This window comes from Cyrtonyx montezumae, unplaced genomic scaffold, assembly GCF_038088225.1.
Source record: "Cyrtonyx montezumae isolate F1298 unplaced genomic scaffold, pur_monq_1.0 scaffold_8, whole genome shotgun sequence".
Classification (NCBI taxonomy): Eukaryota; Metazoa; Chordata; class Aves; order Galliformes; family Odontophoridae; genus Cyrtonyx; species Cyrtonyx montezumae.
Genome location: NW_027072089.1, coordinates 62,762,213 through 62,786,380, shown reverse-complemented (window position 1 = coordinate 62,786,380; position 24,168 = coordinate 62,762,213). Strand labels below are relative to the sequence as shown.

General features: G+C 36.8%; 1 protein-coding gene across 8 annotated transcripts in view; it reads left to right on the top strand.

Annotated features, from left to right (window-relative positions):
* The window catches only part of FHOD3 (formin homology 2 domain containing 3), a 356,118-nt gene that overhangs the window by 236,371 nt on the left and 95,579 nt on the right, over positions 1-24,168 (top strand). For 4 of the 8 annotated variants that reach the window (XM_065752844.1, XM_065752840.1, XM_065752839.1 and 1 more), the window contains exons 7-11: positions 3,166-3,277; positions 9,577-9,671; positions 15,569-15,712; positions 17,666-17,904; positions 19,285-19,371. In XM_065752844.1, the coding sequence (XP_065608916.1) occupies positions 3,166-3,277; positions 9,577-9,671; positions 15,569-15,712; positions 17,666-17,904; positions 19,285-19,371 (677 nt within the window). The remainder of the gene's footprint in view (positions 1-3,165; positions 3,278-9,576; positions 9,672-15,568; positions 15,713-17,665; positions 17,905-19,284; positions 19,372-24,168) is intronic. The other 4 variants (XM_065752842.1, XM_065752847.1, XM_065752846.1 and 1 more) reach the window with 1 other exon arrangement.

Sequence of the window (24,168 nt, the reverse complement as noted above, 5' to 3'; positions counted from 1 at the left end):
TTCTGTTAAATAATCTCCCTGGATTGAGATTTGCAGTTATTTTATTTACAAAAATAGTTGTTTACTATTGAAATAATTGAAAAGATGTGTGCAGCAAATGTGTTTTGTAATTACTTGTGAAGAAAGGTTTAAAGATCTCCCACTTTGAAAGTCACAGTAATTAATCACAAATGGAAACTTTCTGAATACCTCTGGTATTTTTTTAAGTTGTGAAACAGTCTTTCTCGTTATTCATTGAAACTGTTGAAACACTTCCCATTGTGAAAACTAACTCTTAAAGTGTCAGCAACGGTTTGCGTATGCTGCTACAGACAGGTCAAGCCCACAGGGTCATGAAGGAATCATTGCTTCGGAGGTGATGGAACAAAATCAAGATTTCACACAGATTTTGGCAACAAGTACCCCTGGTACAAGTCTGTCAGACTTATTGTTGCCCTACTGGATAAATAGGTTTTCATTTTAGTGTGAGCACATAAGGCTCTGGGCTCTCTTTGCATCTGGGGATGACAGACTATCAGATCTGGTCATCTCACTTTGATTGGCTGAAGACTTCATTTTCTAAGGGGCAAAGCAGCTGCTCAGTCATTGCCTACTATTATTAGGAAGCGTTGTTTAACCAGTATTAAAAGCCCCAGTTGTAGTATGTGTGAAAAGGCTGTGGGGTCGTGAGCAGGTAGTAAGTCTCAGCATTGGAGAGTGGATGATGTGCAGTTTAGTTTAGGACAGCAGTATTAGTTTTGTACACTGAGTGCTCCAAAAGTAATGCTTCCTATTTATTTCCATGGAAAGTACAAGAGCTACAAAGAGCTCAGCAGCACTGTCTGATAGAGCAGATTCTCAACTACAAAATACTATTTTTCATCATAATCATCACCATTATCTATGCATTTTTGCCTGTGATGAGCATAAAGCCTGCATGCCATGCTCATAGAAAAGTAAACCAGTGGAGATGACCCTCTGTTTCACAGCTGTTATGATGGCATCGTTGCTGAAACACACCACCTACTGCCTCACTGTGCTAACAGATACTATTTGGTCTCCATAAACATCTAGCAAGCATTGATGAATGTCAGTGGGTGCCATTTTTTCCACATGGAGGATTTCAATGACCCACCTTCTTTGCATGTACCCTTCCATGTCACGTGCCATTTTGTCAGACTCTCCTTCTGCTGCCATCTGTCCCACAGCAACAGAATGTAAAGGAATATTGGTGGGAAGGTTCAATCTCTACTGCCATACCACCAACATCCACCTTGGAAGTTGTTAACGACATAATAAAATAGGATTCATTACTTTTGGAGTAGCCCTTGTCCTTTCCCTGAGTGTCCAAAGCAGAACGGAGGCCTAAGAGTGTCCACAGGTATCTCAAAAAATGCCTCTGTCTACTGACCAGGAAACACTGTTTTTTAAATGCAGTTTTCTTCAAAGCCAGTGGCCATGCAGACTGCCTTTTCACACTGAGTGCCTTTACCTACATCCACCCTGAAAATCTGTGGTTTGAGTAAGCAAACTTAATGTTCTACTTCTAACAAAACAGCTATTGCTAGCAGTATTTCTGCAGTTCATTAAGCTCAATTTTGTGTGATAAACTTGAGAAACTAAGAAAATACCTGGGTCCTTTGTTCACACTCAATTCGGTGTTTATAGCAGTAAGCAGCAAGCTCCGTTTTAGCTAATTAACTTAAATTGAGCTGTACTACCTCTCTCTGAGTGGCAACACAAACACAGGAGCTTTAGGTTGTGCCTGTTGCACTTGAAGTCTGTTTTAGCATATATATTCATTTTCTGTTTGCAATCACCATTAGCTGTGATTCCTTGCCTCTTTGAGAGTTATTTTGTGAGTAAAAACAAAACAAGAAAATGGGAATTATTTAATACTAGTAGAAGCTTTATATGTATACCTGAAACAGTTAGCAATGCAGGATAATGATGTTTTTCATCCTCTTGTGGGTGAGGAATCTTAATGACTAATTGATTATATTTCAGGCATCCTACCAGCTTAATATGATGAGACAAAAATGGGGATTTTCTGGGGAGTAGCTTATCTCTACATGACTGCATGCATATCTGTCAGTGGTGACGGACAGTAATAACCACACTAGTATCATTATATATCATTAAAACTCTCACAAGCTGTTAGATTTGTTCTAATGTAATATAGCACAGAAATGCAATGAACTTACTGTTACTTGTTCTTTTCCAGACTGATTCAATCACAGTGGATTGGGAATTGTGTTTCTGGGGTCAAAGATGTATCATTTTTAGTTTGTCTTTAAACCCATGATGTAAATAGAAGACACAACAAATTTGACCGAGATTCAGTTCTCTTGGTAATATTGCTCTCAACTGGGCATGCAGAGCCCTGTCTATTAGAAGTCCTCCTTTTTCATGTTTTTTATTGAGAACTCCCTTAAGTGTATTTTTATCACAAACCTGATCATTCCAAGCACATACCTGAAAACTCTTACTCAGCACTTAGAAAATTACCTAACAATCACGTGTCCTCTCTGGAGACATAGGATCTGTAAAGAAACCAATAGAGTTTGGCTATTGATTTCTAGTGTGAAGTGTACAAATTAAATTTGAAACCTTACTGTCAGAGTGCTCAGTTTAAGTAAATCTAAGTAAATTCTGTGACAGGAAGGGATAATCAGAGGCTAAAGACGGTTTTTTCTGAGTTGTATAAGTAGTGAATATTGTTTTATGTTATAATTTATTCTGTAAGTAAAGCATTAAAAAAAAGAAGACTCCATAAGGAGAAAATCATCCTGTCATGCAGGAACAAATACTATGTTGGGAAGCAGCAATATATTTATTCTTAGTTTATTAGATTACACATACATTAATCTTTGAACAAAGATGTTGGGTATAGTCATAAGCATGCATAGGTGGGATGTTCAGTCTTTTATTATGTGTGGCAGTGTTAAGCTTTTGTGGGATTTGTTGACTACTGAGGCTTCCCTGAGAGAATACTGCTAAGTAGATGAAATTTTCAGCCAAATGGCTACCTGTCATGTTTTTAGTCCTGGCACAGCTTAATCTTTTCTGTCCACGTGTTACTATCAAATCTGGATTGCTCTGCTTGTGTCTTGCTTGGTGTCATGTAGCACATCTGGAAATGCTGTGGTTTGCTGAATGACAAGTCGCACTCTTTTTTTTTTCTAGTTCCGCCTGGTGGTAAAGACAGCACTGAAGCTGCTGCTGGTGTTTGTGGAGTACACTGAATCCAACGCACCGCTTTTAATCCAGGCAGTATCTACAGTTGATGAAAAGAGAGGTGAGTAGCCACATTTGGGGGGTGCAAAAACCCAGCACCACTGAGATCACGTGCCACTCTGTCATTGATGTCAGTGATTGCAGAGTTGCTGTTGTGATGCCTGCCTTATTTACTATTCATTTGATTTCTGAATTAGAAGTTTATTTTGAATATTCATACAATTTACGATTATTTTGAGGAATAAATTATAATGGAAAAGTGAGGAGGGAAAAGCTGAAGATGCAGTATACTGTAGTCATTGCCTCCCCTTCCCTGCACCCGCAGGCAGTGTAAGTCCCACTGCATATCCTGACCTTGGAGGTTTCTCAGGGCCAGACCATCTTTGCACTTCCTTCTGAGAAGAAGCAGTTTGATTTAGAAGAGAAAATGATATCTAATCGGTGTAATCCCTTTGAAGACAAAGACGAGGTCAGTAATAGTACAGGCTTTGTAGTAAAAGCAAAACCATCTGTTGTTACATTAAAATAAAGCCCTTGAGCAGATATTATACTATGAAATCTGTTACCCTTCAGGCTCGTGAAAAATACTTGAATATGCATACTGTATTTTTTACAAATAAATAGGACAGAAATGTTTTTTTCCTTCCCACAAAGCTGTTGCTAAGCTCTCAGGGCACTCTGTCTTGATGCAAAACATTCCTTTGCCTCAAGGAGAGTTTTTGAGGTTGGGAGAGCCATTATTGTGGTCTCAAACACATGGAGGTTTAAAGCAAGATCTCCTTGGAGGTGCATGCTGTCTCCGTGCTGAACTTGTTTGAGCAACTTGATATGGTAAAAGTGAAAGAAAAAGCTGGGGGATGGGGAGAAAGGAGGCAGAATAGGAGAAAGCAGCCAGATTATGCTTTTAAGTATATAGTATGTTGAAAAGAGAATAAAAACAAACCCCAAATCGTTTCAAATGGTAGAGGTGTAGGTAGAGGTAGTTCAGAATCAGTGTAATGCTTCAAATGGTATACTCTTCAGGTTGGCTTTCAGTTTTGAATTAAACTAATAAACCTTACAATTGCATAAGCAGAACAGTAATTACAATATTCATATAATTGTGACTCCTGTTGCTTATTTTTACAGCCATTTGTAGTATTTCTTCAGCTCTCTAAATTCTCTGGTATACTCAACATGTTCAAATTACCATCTGTTTGCATGCAAGTGAACCTCATTAAGGAAAGAGAAAGTAGGACCCTGAACAAGCTACCATGCACTGTGTACTCCCTTCTGTATTTGCAGAACAATATAGACAAATGTTTCTATGCCCCAAAGTAGTAAAAATTCAGTACTGACCTAAGACATGAATGAAGCCATGCATACGATACAGTTCAATGGCTGATATTAGGAGTATGAGGAGAGGCTTTATGGGAAAGTTAGAAAAGGGATTTTTTTTTCTATATTTAGTTCTTTTTTTTAGGTCATCAGTGGAATAGCCCTCTACTTTATGCTGTGGAAGTTCTGTGTTTTAAATTACATTTATAAATTGGTGTCTTATAACTGAGGAGTACCTGCCTTTAATGACTGATTTATTGGAGTAGAAGTAAAGTGAAAGAAAAGCGATGAGCCTTTTCTTGAAATAGTGTCATAAATCTTGCAGGTATATATAATTAAGTTTACCACTGCCTTGAAAGAAGTCCAATATTTCACATACATACAAGGTGATGAGATATGACATAATTCCTTAGCATGTGTACCACACATGATTAACATAAAGAATCCCATAATAACTCAGCCTTGTTTTAAAGTGATTCCATGTGTGGTTTCTGTGTAAGAGTACATCCATATGCAACCTGAAGTACAAAGATCCATGGAAGTGCCTGATTTACTCTCAGGTACAAACAGATTATTAGTGAGTAACTGCATGGTCCTCATCATACAGGACATAGCTTTTAGTCGTACTTACATGCAGATTCTTCCCTCAACTCTGTCTTATTCTGTAACCACAATGGAATTTGATCTCTTAAGTTTAAGCACATCAGAACTGTATGGGTTCTGGAAAAGGGAGCTAGCACTGCACTGTGCTTTCTGTCTGGAGCTGTTTTATCATAGGCTTTTATTTATGTAGAGATTAAAGACTTGTGGCTGAACTGGATTCTGTAACATTCTGTTTGTGAATTACATTTCTGCTACCTGATTTCTTGTTGAATTATTTGTAAATGACCTGCATTAACAGTTTTCTAAATTCATTCCAGTTTACACACAAATAGCCAATACACACATATTTAAACAGACAGCAATAAAAGATGTTAAAGTCTTTCCATCCTATGGCAGCTAGACCATCAGTCTGTATGTTGGTAGTCCTCATGTATGGTTACTGCCTGATGCGAGGTTTCTCATGCTTTATGCATTGTTTATGTTCTGTTTAGTAGTGATGTCAAAATTTTGTGAAAGCTATGAGTGGCATTTAGCCAACCCCTTTTCTTTTTCAAGGTGAAACTGAGAAAAGACTGAGTCTTAAAACAATGGACAGCTTTGTTCAATGTGCTATATTTATTTAATATATGCTAATTATTGCAACTCCATTGTTATCCATGTGTTGATGAACCACAACAGAATGCTGTGGTAGCATCATGGTTGATGCTGCAGCCTTCCTGGCAAGTATCAGTGAGAAACCTGTAAAACGCAGGCTAGCAATTTTCTTTTTACCCAGTAGAAGGCAGGAGAATACATGCAAAACTCGAGCATTACTGTTTTACTTTAGTGAGCCTGTTTCATCTCTTCTGTCAATTATACTACAAGTCCTGCCTGGAAGTTGTAACCTTATGTGAGCATCACAGTCTGCTCTTGTCAGAAGACCTTGTATGCTATACTATCATGCTTTTACATCAACATCAAATCATAGAATCACAGAGCCATTAAGATTGGAAAGACCTCTAAAATTATGTAGTGCAACTGTCCACCTGCCACCAATATCAAGTGGTGAAGTAAAAGGCTGTAAAATAAGTGTTTTTGACAATTGGCATGCAAAAATTCTAGTTCTTTTTTTACAAATAGACTTAATAACATATAAATATTACATACATTCAGGTATTTTTTTTTACTAAAACTATATATTTTTTTTTAAGTATGTCAATAGTAAAAGAAAGACTAAAGGAAAGATGGGCCTGCTGCTGAATGAGCTGTGTCCCCTGGTAGTGGAGGACACTGAGAAGGCAGAGTTAACTGAATGCCTTCTTTGCTTCCGTCTTTACTGCTCATAGTATCCCTCAGGCTTCACAGACCCTGGAGATAAGAGAGAGAGTCTAGGGAAAGGAAGACTTTCCCTTGACTGAGGATCTGATCAGAGAACATCTAGGCCAACTCAGTGCACACAAATCCATGGGCCCTGACAAGATGCACTCACAGGTGCTGAGGGAGTTGGCAGGAGTAATTGCCAATCTACTCTCTATCACCTTTGAAAGGTATTGGAGAATGGGAGAGATGCCTGAGGACTGGAGAAGAGCCATGTCACTCTAGTCTTCAAAAAGGGAGCTAGGAAACTACAGGCCAGTCAGCCTCACCTCCATCCCTGGAAAGATGGTGGAACAGTTTATTCTGAATATCATCTCCAAACAAGTGGAAGATAAGAAGGTTATCAGGAGTAGTCAACATGAGTTCACCAAGAGTTTTCTATATTTTTTTATATTCTGATCATTACACAGATACTTCAAGTTGTAGCTTTCTTTCCTCAAGCATCTTTCCTCTTTGCCCAAGCATCTTTCCTCAAAGGTTCCTCTCAATCTATAATCATTTATATATTTTACATCTATAATAATCATAGTGTTCTACACAATACAAATATCCTTCTAAAGAAAAAGAGAAGATGAACGTGTTTTTCATACATCTTGTATAAGCCTCATTGTTTTACTACAGCAAACGATGGCCTTAGAAAAATCATCAATATTTTGGTGCATGGTTTTCCATAGTGTTTTTCACAAAGCCTTTCTAGGCAGCTAGGTCTGGAAGGTGAACAAAGTTTTGGGTTTTTTTCACTGAATCTTCTTGTCACAAAAGAAAGACGTTGTCTTGGAAGTTGGTTTTTTTTTTCAGCCTACAGTCTCATCTTTTAAGTGGTGACTCTCGAGGCACAACATATTTGGAAATCAAAAATTCAGGGCAAGTGACTGGATGAAAGAAGACACTTGCTGTAGATCTGCCAGTGTCTCATATTATTGAGATCATAGTTTGGAAACTATGGACTCTGATTAGTATAAGCAAGGAATATTAACCCAGTTATAGTGGTGCAGTAAGTTCATGGTAAAGCTTTCAGACCAGAACTGCCTCATCCCCATACTGATAGACAGCCTTATGTTTAATCTTGTACAAACTGCAGTAACTCTGTCAAAGTCGCTATACAGCCTGCTGGTGATACCAACTGGGAAATCAATTGAATTTCAGTTCAAAATATTTCAAATTTAAGACTGGAAGTTCAGGTTAGTAACAGCATTCTAATAAAAGAATTCAAAGGATGGATGAACTGTTACTAGACTTCCTTACTAGAAACTTTTTTCATATCGTGGTTGGAAACAGAAAAGCAGCATGAGTAGAAAAAAACTTAGTCATCCTTGCATGGAAACAGCAAGGCAAGACTGAAAGTACTCTGTTATGATAATGGCCAAGTATACAGGCAAAAAACTCAAATGTCGGGATATTCTCTTTAGAAAATGGAATAGGATTTGTTTCAGTATGAATAAAATGTGTCTGCAAAACAGTGGTATATTTCCCTGGAAGAACTCTCACTGCATAATTCATTGTGGATTAAGTAATTAATTTTTCATATTGTTGGCCACTTGCTTTTATCCACATAATGTTGTTATAGATCAGACTTGCATAGTATTTCCTTTTTGTTTCTCTTTCTTATTTTCTTCCGTTTTTATTTTTCACTAGAAACCGCAGGAAGACATTTTTGTAGGAAGGATATCATTCCTGCTGATCATATATCATTTGTGAGCAGAGTGAATTTGTTCCACATGTCTTTTGAACATGTCCAGCACAAAATGTCTGGTAATATAGAGAATCTGGTAAAGGGATGTCTAGTATATTCTCATTACAGCAGTATGTGAGAATTAGTACTTAATCACTATGGCACATAAATACTTTCTGAGAGATGAGAGTGAATTTTCCCTCTGATTTTGCTTTAGATAAAGAAACTCTGCTTTATTATTCAGTAGTGAAGGTCAGAGAATGTCACAAAAGAGTGGGAAAAAGAGAAGAGGAGAAATATTGTTATCTATGTGTTCATTAGCAGACAGTTTTTTACAGTGTTCTGTCGTTGTTTTGGATATGGAGATGTGTGGTTAGTAGAGATTTGATATCTGTGAAGGAGGATATATCTGCATGCATGCACAATACCAACATAAATAAGTGTTGGCTATGACTACTGTGAGAGCACTGCAGTGATTTAACCTCTAGGTTGCTGATCAATCAGTGGCAGGTTGTTGTGATGAAACAATTCCTTTTTACTGCCTGAGTGTATTCAAGCTATTGTCATTATAGTTTGCAGGGGGGATGTGATTTGCATCTGCATTTTTCTCTGCACTCAAAGGCTGTTTCAATTCTACTTGTGCAGCTAATTGAGCATCTCTAAGTTAGAGCTAGTTTTCTGATTTCTCCTCCTGACCTTTAACTTCACTCTAAACAAAACACTTGTTTGTGATCTTTCATTACTTTCTAGATAAAATGACTGTTTTTTTTCTCCAGTAAATTTTGCTATCTGCCTTTTAGCCAAATAAAATAGAGTAGTTTTACAAGGTGCGTTCCACACAAGACATTTTTAATTTGCTTGACATTTACTGCCTGATCTGTTTGGTACAATAGTTTAGTAAAGCTACTTGGGTTTTTATCTTTCTCTGCCACACTGTTTTGTTAACAGGACTTACCTTAATGTATTATAGCTCACTAATATCACTAGGAGTGTAAGCAACACACACTGAAAGAGTAGCATGTAGATTTTTGTGTAAGATTCATCTTAGCCTATGGGAACTAATGATAGGTATAGTGAAATTCCTCCCACACAGTTTTTAGAAGTTCACTGTCAATTGAGTGAGCTAACAAAACTTCTTTCATCATCAAGGAAGATAAATTGGTACCTCTGGGAAAAGTCTACACAAGATTTTAGAGAAGTCTGCCTTAAGATGTACCACAGCTGTCATTGATTGTGTTAATTCTGTTCTCCATGAACCAGAGGAGGCTGTAGAGAAAACAGGAGAAAACATCATCCAATTGATCTTCCACTTCGACACATCATTCCAACTTATGCTGCATCTTGGGTTAAGTGTTGCTACAACAGCTTTCTATTTTGGTCACCCTTACCGAAATTTTCTGCTTTACCTATAGGAGCCAAGCCTTGGTCCAACATCATGGAGATCCTGGAGGAGAAAGATGGGGTTGATACTGAGCTACTGGTTTATGCAATGACTTTGGTTAACAAGGTTTGTTTCCTTCATAATTGTAACTCATAGTAATAATATTATTATTTTCTCTTGCATAATGCTGGTCTGTGAGAATATATGTCAAAGACCTGTCCCAGAGAAGTTGCAGGACCAGCTATAATCAATACAGACATATTACTTATGTTGCAGTCATGTAGAGGCTACAGCTAGGAATGGAATTGCTGTTTTCCTATTTGCTGTGCATAAACATATTATGACATGATTCTTCTCCCAGAGCTGGCACTACAATGCAAAACAGAACCCAACAAACTAGCTCAACAAATTACCCAAGAAATAATGAAAGCAAGAACTTTGTGAAAAGATCATGTGTTCGCAAAGGCTTGTGTTCTGCACAATTTTCCAGTTCCAGATCATTTAATTTTTTTTTTTTTACTGTGAGCCAAATATGGTAAATTAAACTAGTGTGAGAGCTTGTAAGAGTGTTTCCACTTTAAAAAAGGAAGTATAAACGTGCTTTGGTATTTTTCTTCTTTCTTTATACTTTCTGGTGCCTTTTATAGTAGCTCTGCAGTAAAATCAAACTTCTGAACTATGAGGAGGTAGAAAGACCCATAAAAGCTAGAGGATTATTACCGTAAATGCCTAAAAAATTAGTGTCTAGTCCTAAAATTATAAACAAATCTTCAGGGAACTAAAATTAAAAGGAGATCTTTCAAAGGATGCAAAAAGTCAGCATAGTACTAAAGAATTAAGATAATTTTGTGTTCTATAATTATACTTAATAAGCCAGAGTTACAGAATATTATTATTATTTGTTATATTCATTTAAAGATCCAGAGTTTGTTAGTGGAAATCATAGAACAAGATGCCAGTTCTCTGTGTTCATGGCTGCACAGTTGGAGCTGTGGTTTGTTTTATAGTTTGGGTTTTTTTTAATTAAAATGGTTTCTTAATGTTCAGTATTGTCCATTTAAGGTGCCTGAGAAGGCCTAACCTTTCCTGATGTAATCCCTGTTGTCACTATCTTTTTACTTACAGCTACTCTTGCACCTGCTTAGACAGTAGTAAAGATCCTCTTAGACTTCAAAAAAGCATTTTGCTGAATTGATGTACTTTTTCTGAAAGGCATCACCTACTTGTTATCCTTATGTCTTTAGCTACTATTTAAGCTGAGGCAACTCATTTTTTGTTTCTGTTTTATGCCTCTTTTTGTTGTAAACTGATTCCTCATTCTGAGTTAGTTTTCTCTCTTTCTCTCCCTCTTTTTTTTTTTTTTTTTGTGTTACTACCTGGAGTCTAACTTCAACAATTATTTTCTAAACATGATATAGTTGATTCCTTTAGTCTGCATTTTTCATTTAAAGCTATTTTTAGGAGGAGGTAGAAAGAAAACAGAAAAAAAAGCATCTCACAGTCAAATGAGTTACAAAGATCAAGGACTGAGGAATCCCACAATGCCACACTTACAATTATAATCTGGCCTACAGACAGCTTTATGATGTTTTTAATGAAAACATCTGAGATTCAAATATATGAGGAGGAAAGCTAATTAAATAAATAAGATATCAGAAAGCAAAATAACACAATATAATACAATATAATTGGAATTGAAGCTAATAAATCAAATAAAATGAGTGAGTGTTCGAAAACCAAAGACCTTACTTTAAACACTGAAGGTGAGATGGCTAGAGAGCACCCACTGCTGGGTCGAACCAAAGGGAAAGAGCCTCTGTCTCATGACACACAGTTTTTATCTTTCCCTCTGAGTGGAAACACATAAAAATGCAAAGCATCACACATTCCCCTGGGGAATGTAGTTCTTCTCTTTGAGACAGGCATACCCATAACTATCAATGATCCACGGAGCTGGAGCATTAACTCTTTAACTCTTAATACACTACATGATGTTATGATGTGGAATACCAATAACAAAAATTATAAAACCATGACATCACAAAATGTAGAGAGAAAACTGTTGAATTCAATTGACTTTTCTATTTACTACCATACTCCATGTTCTTTTCAAAATTTGCTACAAAACCTTTTTATTACTGAGATTATACCAGTAATTATGGAGTCATAAAATTACTGTTAATGTTTCTTTCAACTTTATTTAATACTAAGTTTGTTCCCTCATAGTTGAAAATATCTTTTCTTAAATAGGTAGATAAAATTTTCTATTATTCACTATGTTAAAATTAATATATTTTAGCATAATCAGATAGAGCACTGAATATTTTTTTAACAGATCCATTGCAAGACTGGAATTTAAATACCAGCTTCCAGTGCAGGATAACCACTGGGAGTTTAGTATGCCACCCACAATTAGTCCAGCAGCTGCAGCTAAAAAAGTACTGTCATGGACCAGTGTGGTGTGAATTCAGCAGCTGGCACATTTTTTCAGTGACCAGCCTTAAGGACATCATAGCTGCCACACTGGAACACTGATGTTCTTACATCCTGTGTCCAACATTGTCAGCAATGTATGTTTTAGAAGTTGTGGTTCTTGGGATAACAAATGGATGAGAGATGCTTCTTCTCATCCCAAAGCAATTGAAAAACTTGGCTAATGCCCTGAAGTATGTTTATTTGCTATGTAAATTTACAATGCTCTTCACCATGGCATGTAAAATTTAGATAATATCTCTCTATATCGTGTGTGGGTGCTCTACTGAAACCCAATCCGTTGGATGTTTAGTAACCAAGCAGTACTTTTATGTTACTTGGACTTCCACGCAAAGCATGCACACCAAACAGACTTAGCTGGACTTTTTGATGTCTGTAACCACTGCTTTATACTGTGACTGTTTCATAAATGACAAAGAATACTAATTAATTTTGCTCCCTAGTATCATCCAGGAGTATGTCTTTTAAAAATCACAAAGAGAACTTTTCAGTCTGAAGCTAGGAATAAGTTAGCACTAATTTCTGTCTTTGTTAAGAAACATAACTGAGGACATGCTAATATAAGATTATTTTGCTACTTCCAGTTTTGTATGGGATTTGATAGGATTTATTGTTTAGGAAAATATTTGTCTTGTAATCCTTTTTTAGTACCTAATCAACTTTATCAGTTTCTCTATTAGGACTGTTGCAGTTAGTGGTAGGTAAAATGTATTGTTTTCACTTCAGTATTAGTGTGGTTAAGAAGAAATATCAAACACAAAAATCTCAGGATAGGGTTTTGTTTTTCATTTAGTTAATCATGACAAAAAGCAGATGCTTGAGAGAGAAGAAGTTGTGCAAGTGTTCCCATAAGGGCTTGAGAGCAACTTGCACAAGACAACTACAAACAAATTAAAAACCTTAATTCAAAAATGCTTCCTCAAAATAGAAATGGGTAAAGGCATAGGAATGATTCCTGACATTCCTATTTGTTCTTCTTTCATAGACCAGGGTTCTAGAGAGTTTCAGATTTGAAAACTCTGTTTTACTCTGAGCTATAAGTAAAAACAAAATTCTGCAAGCGCACCAAAGAGTGTGCTTTAAACACACTTCTTCAAGGGGCTAAATTTAAATTCTCTGGTCAGATTTTATTTTTTTTAAGTTCCTGTTTTTGGGGCAGAAGGAAATATTTGGGATTTGTAAGAGTGTTTTGATACTGGAGAATTTTGATATTGGAGAACATAACAAGGTACTTGGGAAACAGCAAAGAAAATGAAAGATCCTGCTGAATTTAAGACCTCTGCTCTTCTGACTGTGCTGCTGCTGTTTCCTTTATATAGCCACCAAGAAAGTGAGAACCCAGTCTTATAACACAAGCCAGTATTCAGCAAGCATGTGTGCAAGTACCTCAATATTTCAACAAGTAAACAAGCAGGTCTGTCCACTCTTTTGGACATAAGACATCACATTATACTACCCTTGAAATATGGTCAGCATAGAAATTTGACACTCAAGAGAGCATAGTAACTGTCTACTTCTTTTGTAAGCAAGAGAACATCCTTTTCTCTCTTAGTATTTCCGTATTCACATTACAGTTACATTGAAGATACAAGCTGTCTATTTTCTGCACTGTTCAGAAAAAAATACAGTTCCCTCTTCTTCAATGAGTTTTAAACAAAGGCTTCAATATTGTCCTAGATGGGCACCATTTTTTTTTTTTAATTAGAGCCTGGACATGTAACCCTAACACTTCATTGGAGTTTTGTGCAAAGCATTCCTCTTACAAGTAAGTTTACCAATAATCATCAGACATCAGACAGTAGTTTTGTAATGACAGAAGAAGGAAATGCTGCTATGTAGTTTATTAAAAAACAAGCAAACAAATAACCTGTCACATTTTCCAGTACCTCATTTTACAGGCTTAAAGGCTGGAGTATGCCTGCTGTCTATTGCTCTTATTATTCTTGTAAATCGGTGTAATTTTTCTGAGTGTAAAGCTTCTTGGTGTAGGGAAGTAGTCCAGAGCAGCTGTTGTCTTTTGCATTCTGCTTCTCAGAGCAACTTTGTGAAAACCATGCTCTGGAAAAACAGAATTGTCACAGCATATTCGTGCCATTCCATTCAGTAGAAAATAAAACTTTTTCAGGAGAATATTTGTTTTTTTTCTCCTGGTCTCTCTCTTTTTCCTCTTATTTCTCTTCTCTAGTAGGAGTATAGATAAGTTACTTAGCTAATTATGTGTTTATGAGAGCAGGAGCTACCTCAGTGTGGATATCTCGTTAGAGAACTAGTCCAGAATAGCTGTGTTGTTTCCAGCATGTACTCTCCCTTACTTTGCAGAAATGGCTCTGAATAGACTGGTTCTTGCAATATAGCAGGTGCCACTCTGCAAGTAGTTCACACAATATTCAGCAGTTCTTGCTCATGTTGTGTGAGACTCATTCTTCTGTGTCATCCATAAAGAGCAGTTAAAAATAAGCACAAGCTGAGCAAGAAACAATAGCAAACCAAAATAGTTGGGTTTTGTGTTGACTTTGTAAATGTCTGCAGGATTGTGGTGGATGAAGTTCACTCGTGTTCTGAACGCAGTTGTCTGACACCCGTGTCCACTTCCCCTGCATCACGCCAATGTTGAGTGGCTTGATTCAATCCCTGGACTTCAGTAGCATGCATAAAATACATAGTCTACTACAGAAAACCACCTTCCATTTCTTAGTTTTCTGAATTCACCAAATGAGAAACAACTGTGGTAGAAGTGCTTTCTCTCAAACGTAGAGCACGTGCCATATAAAGATCTAAGTTCAAAAAGTTTCTTTTCAGTGACTATTATTATTGGCATTCTTTATTTTCTAGTGTGCTAATGCTCCAGTGTCACTGGTATCAATTTACTCCATAATCAGGAATTTGTAAAACTTTAAACATATTGGAGTTAAGAAGTTAGCATGCTTTTAGTTAATACTTTTAAAGTTGAAAGGGAAGAAAAAAGTCAATACCTCTGTAATATAAAACAATTTGTGGATTTGGGGTATGACCTCTGCTGCAGGTGTTGAGGACAGTTAGGCACATGATGCAGGATGTTTCCTGCTGTCCTGACATCACGCAGCTGTGCATTCAAATTTCTTTTTAGGGCCAAAGTTACGGGAATCAGTAGGAAATCAGCTTCACTGGTTTTAGCTAAACCATTTTTTTTCTCTCTTTGCTTTTATCCCAGTGTTTGATGCTTGAACATTCTCTGTACTTCAAGTCTGTGCTTGAATGAAGCCAGGAAGAATCCAACTGTGTATTTTAAAGACCCACATTTTCCATATTTTTTGTATGAAATAACAACACTGATTTGTTTTTCCAGTTATTCATTTTTCTACACAGTGCACTGAGTTGTTTGTTAAAAGCTGTGCCACTTGTTTTATATTTTTTAGCGGTGTCTCTAATCCCACATCATGGTTTTGTTTTATTGAAGTCATACATAGCGCCACTTGCCGCCCGCTTTTAAAAACCTTTGTTTAATTCTTTTCAAAACAAACAGATCTAAATGTTTTCCCTTTGATTCTTAGACGCTGTCGGGGTTGCCAGATCAAGACTCTTTCTACGATGTGGTGGACTGTCTCGAAGAGCTGGGCATTGAAGCTATTTCACAGAGACACTTGAACAAGAAAGGAACAGACTTGGACTTAGTTGAGCAATTTAACATTTATGAGGTAACATAACATGCCCTGTTTTATACATCTTACAGCTTGTGCAAACTTCAAAGCTAAGAGGAGGGGGGGGAGTGTAACCTAGGTGAAATTTGGTTATCTATTTTATTTTAAAAGAAAAACATCTGGTTGCTGGTAGTGTTATACACATTTGTATATGTGATCTGATACAAGTACATGGCTGCTCAGCTCATACAATTGCATTTCCTACTAATGCTGAGGCATGCTCCAAGGCAAACTAGCATATTTACTAGCCTCTTTAGAGGCAGTTCTGCCTGCAATTAAAAATAGAAGAATATGCAAAAGTATTCAACTCATGAAAAAAGTTGATCTGAGCTCAGTACCACTTGTTCTGCAGCTGAATACCCAGCAAGTCCTTGTTTACGAGTTTACACTGGACCAGATCCTATACAGTTTGCAGAAATGGAGTAGCGAATGATTCTACATTCACCACCTAGCATAAAATAACCACTGAAATAGTCATATCCAGGGGTAGAATATAGAGTTTCTTAATAATTAGCCTTAATTTTCAGACTTTGGGTAGCATTGGCAGTGGGGAGGCTTAGGCAGAATTCAATAAAATGGAAATGTGAATTCATTTTATAGTGTTATGAAATGACTGTATCTCTATCTAAGTCCAGCAAAAGATTTTGTAGATTTCATTCTCCATTTTCTTCTTCCATTCTTCACTCCTGTCATGAAACTAACTTTAGCAGAGCTACTTCCTACATGGACCAGACTGTCAGGCCTCTGGGATGCAGGGAGCTGCTGCTTTGTGCTTGCTCTTCTTCTGCACTGTCCTTGGTGCCTGTTTCACCCAGCTTCTCACCCTTCTCTCCCAACTGCTGTTGAACAGCAGTGTTTCCCTTTCTTAAATCTGCCTTCACAGAGTGCACCCAGTGTTGCTTGTAGCTCAGCTCTGGCAGTGGTGAGTCCCTTTAGGAACAGCTGGAGCTGAGTCTGATGTTGTGTGGGGCAGTGTGGGGTGTTGCTCAACTCTGCTGCCCCTTCACTATGAAAACCTTGTCACATAAGCCCAATAGTTACATCCACATATTGCTCCTCGACTATTTTCAGCTGATGAATTTACAATGTATGTCAGATTTTTCTGTCAAATGTCACTGTAGCCATGCAATTCTCAGCACTGTTCTTTCCTGAAATATGCATACATTCCTCTGGATTTACAGTGCTTCTGAACTGGCAGGAAATGCTGAGTTTTACACTGAATGGCATATTTGAAAGCCATTATGCTAACCTAAAAATTGGGAAGTTCAGTGGAGATGTGTGGTCTGTGTTTTTTTCTTTTAATCCATTGTGGTACAAGTTAACAGAAACAGGTTTGTTTTGTTAGTGTTTGTGTCTTGTGTTTTTTTTCTCTTTTGTTTACTTTTCAGGGAGATCTGTAAAAATTGAGATCTTTAGGAAGAATACAATTACGTATGCATCAGCTGATCTCTTTCTTGACTGAGAATAAACGATGATGCTTTTCTAAAATGCTTTCTAAAGCAGTAGGCTGTCTTTCACTCAGTCAGTTCTAGTGTCATGTCTGAACATCAGGGACCATTCAATCCGTCAGTGTGTAGGAGGTTTTTCAGTTGATTTTAGCATATACGAGAATTTACTTACATATTTTAGAAGGTAATAAAGAGAGCTAGGTATCTAGCACTGCTTGGATTTCTTGTAAATCAAGTGCTAAAAAGAAAACAAAAGAAAACAAATAATATAAATAAATAAGTTTTTCCAAGTCCTACAGTGTTCCATAGAAGATGTCAGTGTGGAATTCCATCATGAGAACTGCTACGGTGCACTAATGGATCGATAGAAACTTAGAGAGATATCTGTAGAAATGATGACTCTAATAGGATTCAGTCTTGTTGAGATCAGTAAATTTTTAAAGCCTAGGTGTGAAGCCCTACAGGAAACACATCAGAAACCTTGCCTCTCTTTCCTCCTCAGATGACGCTGAGGCACGAGGATGGCGATGAGACCGCTGACCCCCCTCCCTGTGGGCGCAAGGACAGAAGAAGGGCCAGTCTGGGTGGCAGTGAGCGAAGGGGCCTGGAGCGCCGGCGGAGCCGCAGGCACTCGGTACAGAATGTCAAAAGCACTTTATCAGCACCTGCCAGCCCATGCAGTCAGGCAAACCCCAGCTTCATGCTAGGCCATGGGCAACGTGTGGAAGATCTCAGTGAGAGGTAGGTGCCTGAGCTAGGGGATGGGCCTTCCTTTTTCCCAATTACTTCCCATTACGTTTATTGCACTTTATTAATAATCTGCCAGATTTAACAGCATTTGTTTTCTTACTGATTTTTTGTTCTGTTTTGTTTTGTTTTTTTCTCACCTCTTTCCAACGAATTAAAAAAAAAAAAAGAGAACATATGAAGTTTTAAAAAAGCCACACAAATCTGTAGGTGACTTGATTTACCTACATGCTCTTTGGTGTGTAGGTGAAGATGTTTCTTTAATACCATCTACCCTAAGTAAATGGACACAAAGTACATGAGGTATTCTTTGATATTATGAACTAACCAAGGTTAATGTCACCCATAATAGATTTCCTTTTCAATATACGGATATAATGGATGGTTGTACAAGGATGTAGGCACATTAATGGAGTTACTTGCTCTGTTTATGTTACTGTTAATTTATTTTTTCCCTTTGCAAAAGGCATTCCAGCATAAATATTTTCCTTTTCTGTACTAGTGAATGTATCTGATCTATTATAATGAACAAAAGAGAAGCAGTAATGACTAGCTGAGAATCAGTCTGCAACACTGAAGTCAGTCAGAGCTAGTGTCATTGCCTGTACCATTGTAGTTGGCTTGGACTATGCATGCTTAGAAAAAATGGGAGCTGCAGATCCCCAGCATGTCCAAATACCACACAAGAGGACTGGAATTAATTTTGCCTAAGTAAGATGTCTGATCCGCTTGCCTTCTTTGATGTCTGTGGAGTGCAGTAAGCACTTGTAGGCCTTCAGTTATTTAATGTATTCTACATGTCTGAAATTTCAGCTAAGAGGAATCATGCTTTGAAGCTGGCTGTTTCTCTCTTTTAACAATAAAGGGAATCTGAGTAGTTCACATGAAGATACATTTGCTGCAGGTAACTAAAGGTGGACACATCTGTCTTCCAGTGGCTCAGGGCACTATTTGCAAAAGCAAAACACGCTCCATGAGGAGCATTTCCTGTGTTGATCACAGCATTTTGGATGTTCTTTGGGATCACGGTTGATATTAGCACCAGGTGGAAACTTAGAGCCTTAAAACCTCATGTTTCCTATAATGCTGCCCATCTTACAGAGCGAACTATGTTTCAACTAGAGTTTAATTCTTGCTGTCAATGTGTAAATGTGAAACTCCAAATAATTTAAATAGTAGTTGAATATTGTATACCACAAAATGGCTTTTTTTTTTCCTTTTTCTTTTTTTCTTTTGTATTTGTGGTATTGTTTTTTGTTTGTTTTGTTGTGTGTGTGCGTGTGTGTGTTTTTATTGGTGATTTGTTTTTGTTTTGTTTTCCATTTGGCAACATACTCATGTTTTTCCATCCCATCCTATTGGCTGGGTGTTTAGTGAGCTGGAGGCCAAGAGCCCTGTGGTCTTACAGACCGATGACAAGGATGACAGTGCATCTGAGGCTGAGTTTAAAGCATCTTCAGTGTGAGTACAGCTGGGGGCTTCAGCTGCTCTGCGTGGAAAGCCTTGTGCATGGTCTTGGGCTCCATTTCATGGCTTACCAATGTGAGAATCTGCATCAGTCAATGTAAAGCAGATGCAATTGATTTCTTAAACTGGTGTATTTGGATTAAAAATGAGAAACTGCTTTAACTCTACAAAAACTAATTAAACAAGACGTGCAAGACAGCAGCTTCTACTAATACATATTTCAGTGTTTGCTAACTAGTTTTATTTTGCAGTCTTCTATAATTCCTAATGAATTTATGCTTGAGCTGATGTTGAGTAGCAATCTAGTAGATTATTTGGCAGATTAGTTTTACAAGTTCTTTGATTTTTACACCGATACAGCAGAATTTCAAGAATGAATTTCCTTTTCTGAAAAAATAGCCATTTCTTTTCAACATCCTCCTTGAAGTTGATAATAATTTAAGGTGTAATTTAAGTATAAATATAATAAATGTGTAATTTAAGTATAAATATAATGAATATAATATATAATAAATCTTCATTTAAACATTTACAGATATGTACTCATGTAAACATTCATTCCAAGTTTAATTTCATGTTGAAGTTGTTCTACCAAATAAATAATTTATTTTCCCTATTGGTCTTTACAGACCAGAATGAATTTTTTGTGCCCAAAGGTGCAAGTCCTATGCTCAATGGAATTTTCCAAGTTGCTATGACAGGAAGCTAGTCAGTGGACCATGATGACTCCTCTGTATGTCCTACTGCTTTTCTGGAAAATAAAATTTCAGAAAAACTGTTTTGGTCCTTCAAAGTTTTCATCTTTTTCTCTGGCCAAATCCATAATTGTGGTAGAAAGAGTAAATCCAGCCTTCATTCTTTATCATATCTCACTGAATCTCTCAACTTGCATTGAAATAGTATAGACAAATGAAGCAATCTCTACATCTGATAACTAAGCAGGCACAAAAAAAAAAAGAAAAAGAAACAAAAAATAATTAAATTAAATGACTTGTTCATATTTTTCACACATTTCTAAAGTTTGAATTAACTCTAACTTGAAAGACATTTTTATCTCAATGGTATTTCTATTAGAAGTTTAGTTTTCAAACTAGAGCGCCTGGTCCATGATGCAATATTTTTATTAATGTAAACAACTTTAATAGAGCATCACACATTTAGGCCTTGCTAAGGCTTTATAATGAAATTTTAAAATTGTAAGTTAAAGTCTTATGCTTCTTTGAAAAGCAATATTCTTATGCCCCTTGTGCTTCCATCAATGATACAGATAGAAATTACTGTTACAGAGATAAATATGTAAAAATATAAAAATTATTTATTGCCTTCTAAAGCTGAAAATGCAATTTGTTCATGCAGGAAAGATCTGTCTTTTGCTATTGACTTTCTTTTGGTTCATAACTCTCTCAAGGAAGGAAAAAATTTGCAATATGGCTTTGCAATGCTGTATTTACAGAAATAGATTCTTCAAAAGGGGCTCAGTTTCTTAACTCATTCACTACATTTTCTTTGCAGGCAGTAAACTGGTAAAAAGATTACAGTGTTTGTGAAGATGTTATTGTGTTGCTCTTGCTGGTGATTAAAATGTCTGTGTGGTCGCAGATTTTGATGTCTGGTTTTACTATGAATTAACACCATCAAGTTCAAAGGAATTACTTCTGATGGACTTAATTAGATATTAAAATCATACTTCTATACTGTTTTAGACAATATTCTTGGTTATTTTTGGACTTCACTACCAAAATCAGTAGAAGGTTCGAGATCCTCCTCAGATTCTCCTTCCCACAGTGTTCATGTTTCATGTCTTTCTAACTGTGTTGGCTGGTTTGGCAGTTATTTTGCTTTTGTTTACCACATCAAACAGGTTGTCCACAGTCATCTGCTTTGTGTCAACCGATAAGTCTTCCAGAAAAGAGAAAAGTCCATGATGCTGGTAAAACAAAAAGGACAATATTGGCCAAATTCTGTTCTGTCTTACAATGATCTGTACCCAGAAAAGTTGTCTGAAGTTAATGGAGTTGCTCTGATTTACTCCGGGCTAATTGAGAGCAGACTTTGGGTTTTGAGCTGGGAAAAGTTGACCGTAAATGCTAAGGGCAAGCAAAACGAAAACTTGCAGGCCTTTTTCATCCATTTGGAAACCTTTTGCTGAAGTAAATGCATTGTGTTTTGGCTTGTGGTTCAAAAAAAAAAAAAAAAAGAAAAAAAAAAGAAAAGAAAAGAAAGTCCAAGTCTGCTTTGTGTTAAAATAATTTTCATGGAGAGTGAACCTCAGCCTAATGTGACTGTTATGAAATAAATAAATAAGTTGATAACAGCTACTTAAATAAGAAAGGCTGAAGGTTGGTTTAGTGACATGTAACTGCTGCAGCATACTCTAAATGGTATGCTTATATGCTTCACCAGTAGGTTTGCTTTGCTCAAAACTCCTTCCTTTTACTGTAACAACACCAAAAAAACACCAAAAAGCCTGGAGGAAAAATCTGTCTTCTTAACACCTGGCACTTCAAGTACTTTGCTGAGAGCACCTCCTAAGGTTTTTTGTCCCAGTACAAATTCAGTTCTCTCAATCTGTGGTTTTCTTAAGTGGTAGAGTTTTAAACAAATTCTTTCGTTGTTCTTTTGTGTGAGAGTGTTTTGTTTTTAAAGGAAAGCTAATTTTTTCCAACCACGCAATGCATGTGTAAGGAGTGCCATGGAACTTAGACTAGATTGCTGTTTTCACTGTATGCAATGACTTCTGGGTACAAGTCTTAAATGCTAAGTCCTCTCTTTCAGTCTCTGGCTTCAATGGACTAGAGGGCATATAGTTTGAAACTTCTCGGCACTGTCTTCCTGGAGCAGGTGCTTCACAAGAGCCCTATACATACAAACCAGAAACAGTTCTTTCTCCTAATTGTATTGTATTGTATTTATTTATTTATTTATTTATAATTAGGCAGCTTCTCATTTTGCTGTGCATTTCCCTTTGGTCAGTACTGCACAGAGGCCATATCTGTCTCTCTGCTTTGGTGTCCCATGTGAGCTGAATCAGATAGACTTAACAAACATACTTAGGGAAGCTTCTATGAAATTTACTGTGACAACTCTTATCATTTGAGTGAGTGACTCTCAAAGTTGTGTGGAGTTGGTTATATTCAAACACTCTGTGGTTTACAAAGTTTCAGATAGTTAGGATTAGATATTAACCTCATTTTGCCACACTTGCTGCTTTCGTTTCTTTTCCATTTTTGTTGTTGTTGTTGTTGTTCACATAGCTCCAATTCTTTTTAAATCATCAAATACTACAAAAAATTACCAGAACTGCACACTATACATATTCCTCTGAAAATAACAAAGTCTTTGGTGGGACTTCCATGTTGGTATTGCTATGTTTGGAACCTAGCATGCAGAATATCAGACTACCATCTTAACACATCAGATTGGAACCTGCACCCTGATAGGGCACCAAAAACTATTTTCACAAGCTTCCTATTTTTTAAGCCTAAAAGGACAAAAGAATGTAAGTAAGAGTGAATGTGTGGGTCCACCCAAAGCTTCCAGATATTTAATTTGAAAAAATTTGGCCTTCAAAAGACCAGGTGGCAGGCCTGGAAGGCTGTGATGACTCTTCCTCTGAGCAAAGAGTAGCACCGGGAATTCCAATGTTTCCTGCATATTTCTGGTCTAGTTGGTCATGGCACTGTTGTGCAGTGCACACTGAGCTCAGGGCATTCACACCATTTATATTCCCACAGAAAATTGGAAAACTGTTGTCTAAACAAGAAAAATTGTGCTGAGAAGTCATAAGGTTCTGTTTGTCAGAAAATGCATGCTTTTGATGTTTGAGGGTTGCTAAGATTCAGGAAAAGATCTTTACGTTATTTTGGTTTTACCAGAAAACAATGAACATAGCTGAGCTAAAACACTTCTTCTGTTCAACTGTGGATTCCTGTTGAGTTTTAACCAACTACTCAGATCTTTGTTTGACTATTATTCCCTATTAACTCATTATTTAATTTGCTTGATAGAAAGCCAGCCCTCCAGGGGTAGTTTGTCCACAATTCAGCTGAGACTTCTTATTTGTTTTTTGACTGATTTTCTGTCTTCAGAAATCCTAAACCATAGCTAATTTCTTATTTTCTGTAACATTTACCATGGCAGAATTCTAGTTTTTATCATTATGTTTCAAATTCTGGTGACTTCACTACACCATATGAAATGTTTGATTACGTAAATACAGATGGCTATGAGTTGAAGTTCTGAGTGTAGTGGTTGGTAGGTTTTCTGTGTTGATTTCTTAAGGCTACATAAATACTACATTTCTTACAGTTATTGTCCATCAGAAATACAGATACATGTGAAATAGCAAATAAGGAAGATTCTGTGTTATCCCTTAATGGAGGACTTGGATTCTGATACAAATATTAAAGGCCCAGAAGAGAAGATATGTAATTTATTTTTATTGATTTAATAGAAGGAAACAAATGTATGTATGAAATATAATTATTTACAGTAGAGAGGTTAACTTTTTCACATTTTTAATTAGTACAATGTAAAATGGAAATTGTTTGTAAAGCAGTGGGTTTGGATAGAGGATTTACATATGAAATTTAAAAGATTTGTAAGGTAGATCCCTTGCAGCATCTTACCTTTATCAGCCTTTGACAACAACAGCATGCAAAAAACTGTTCTGACAAGGCAATGCTAATTTTGAGTTTGAGAAAGGGAGGCCACACTTACTTCTCTCATTCAGGTATGTTTAAGTGCAGAATCCAGTTGGCTGTGCTGGATTTCATTGTAGAAGCAATGGCA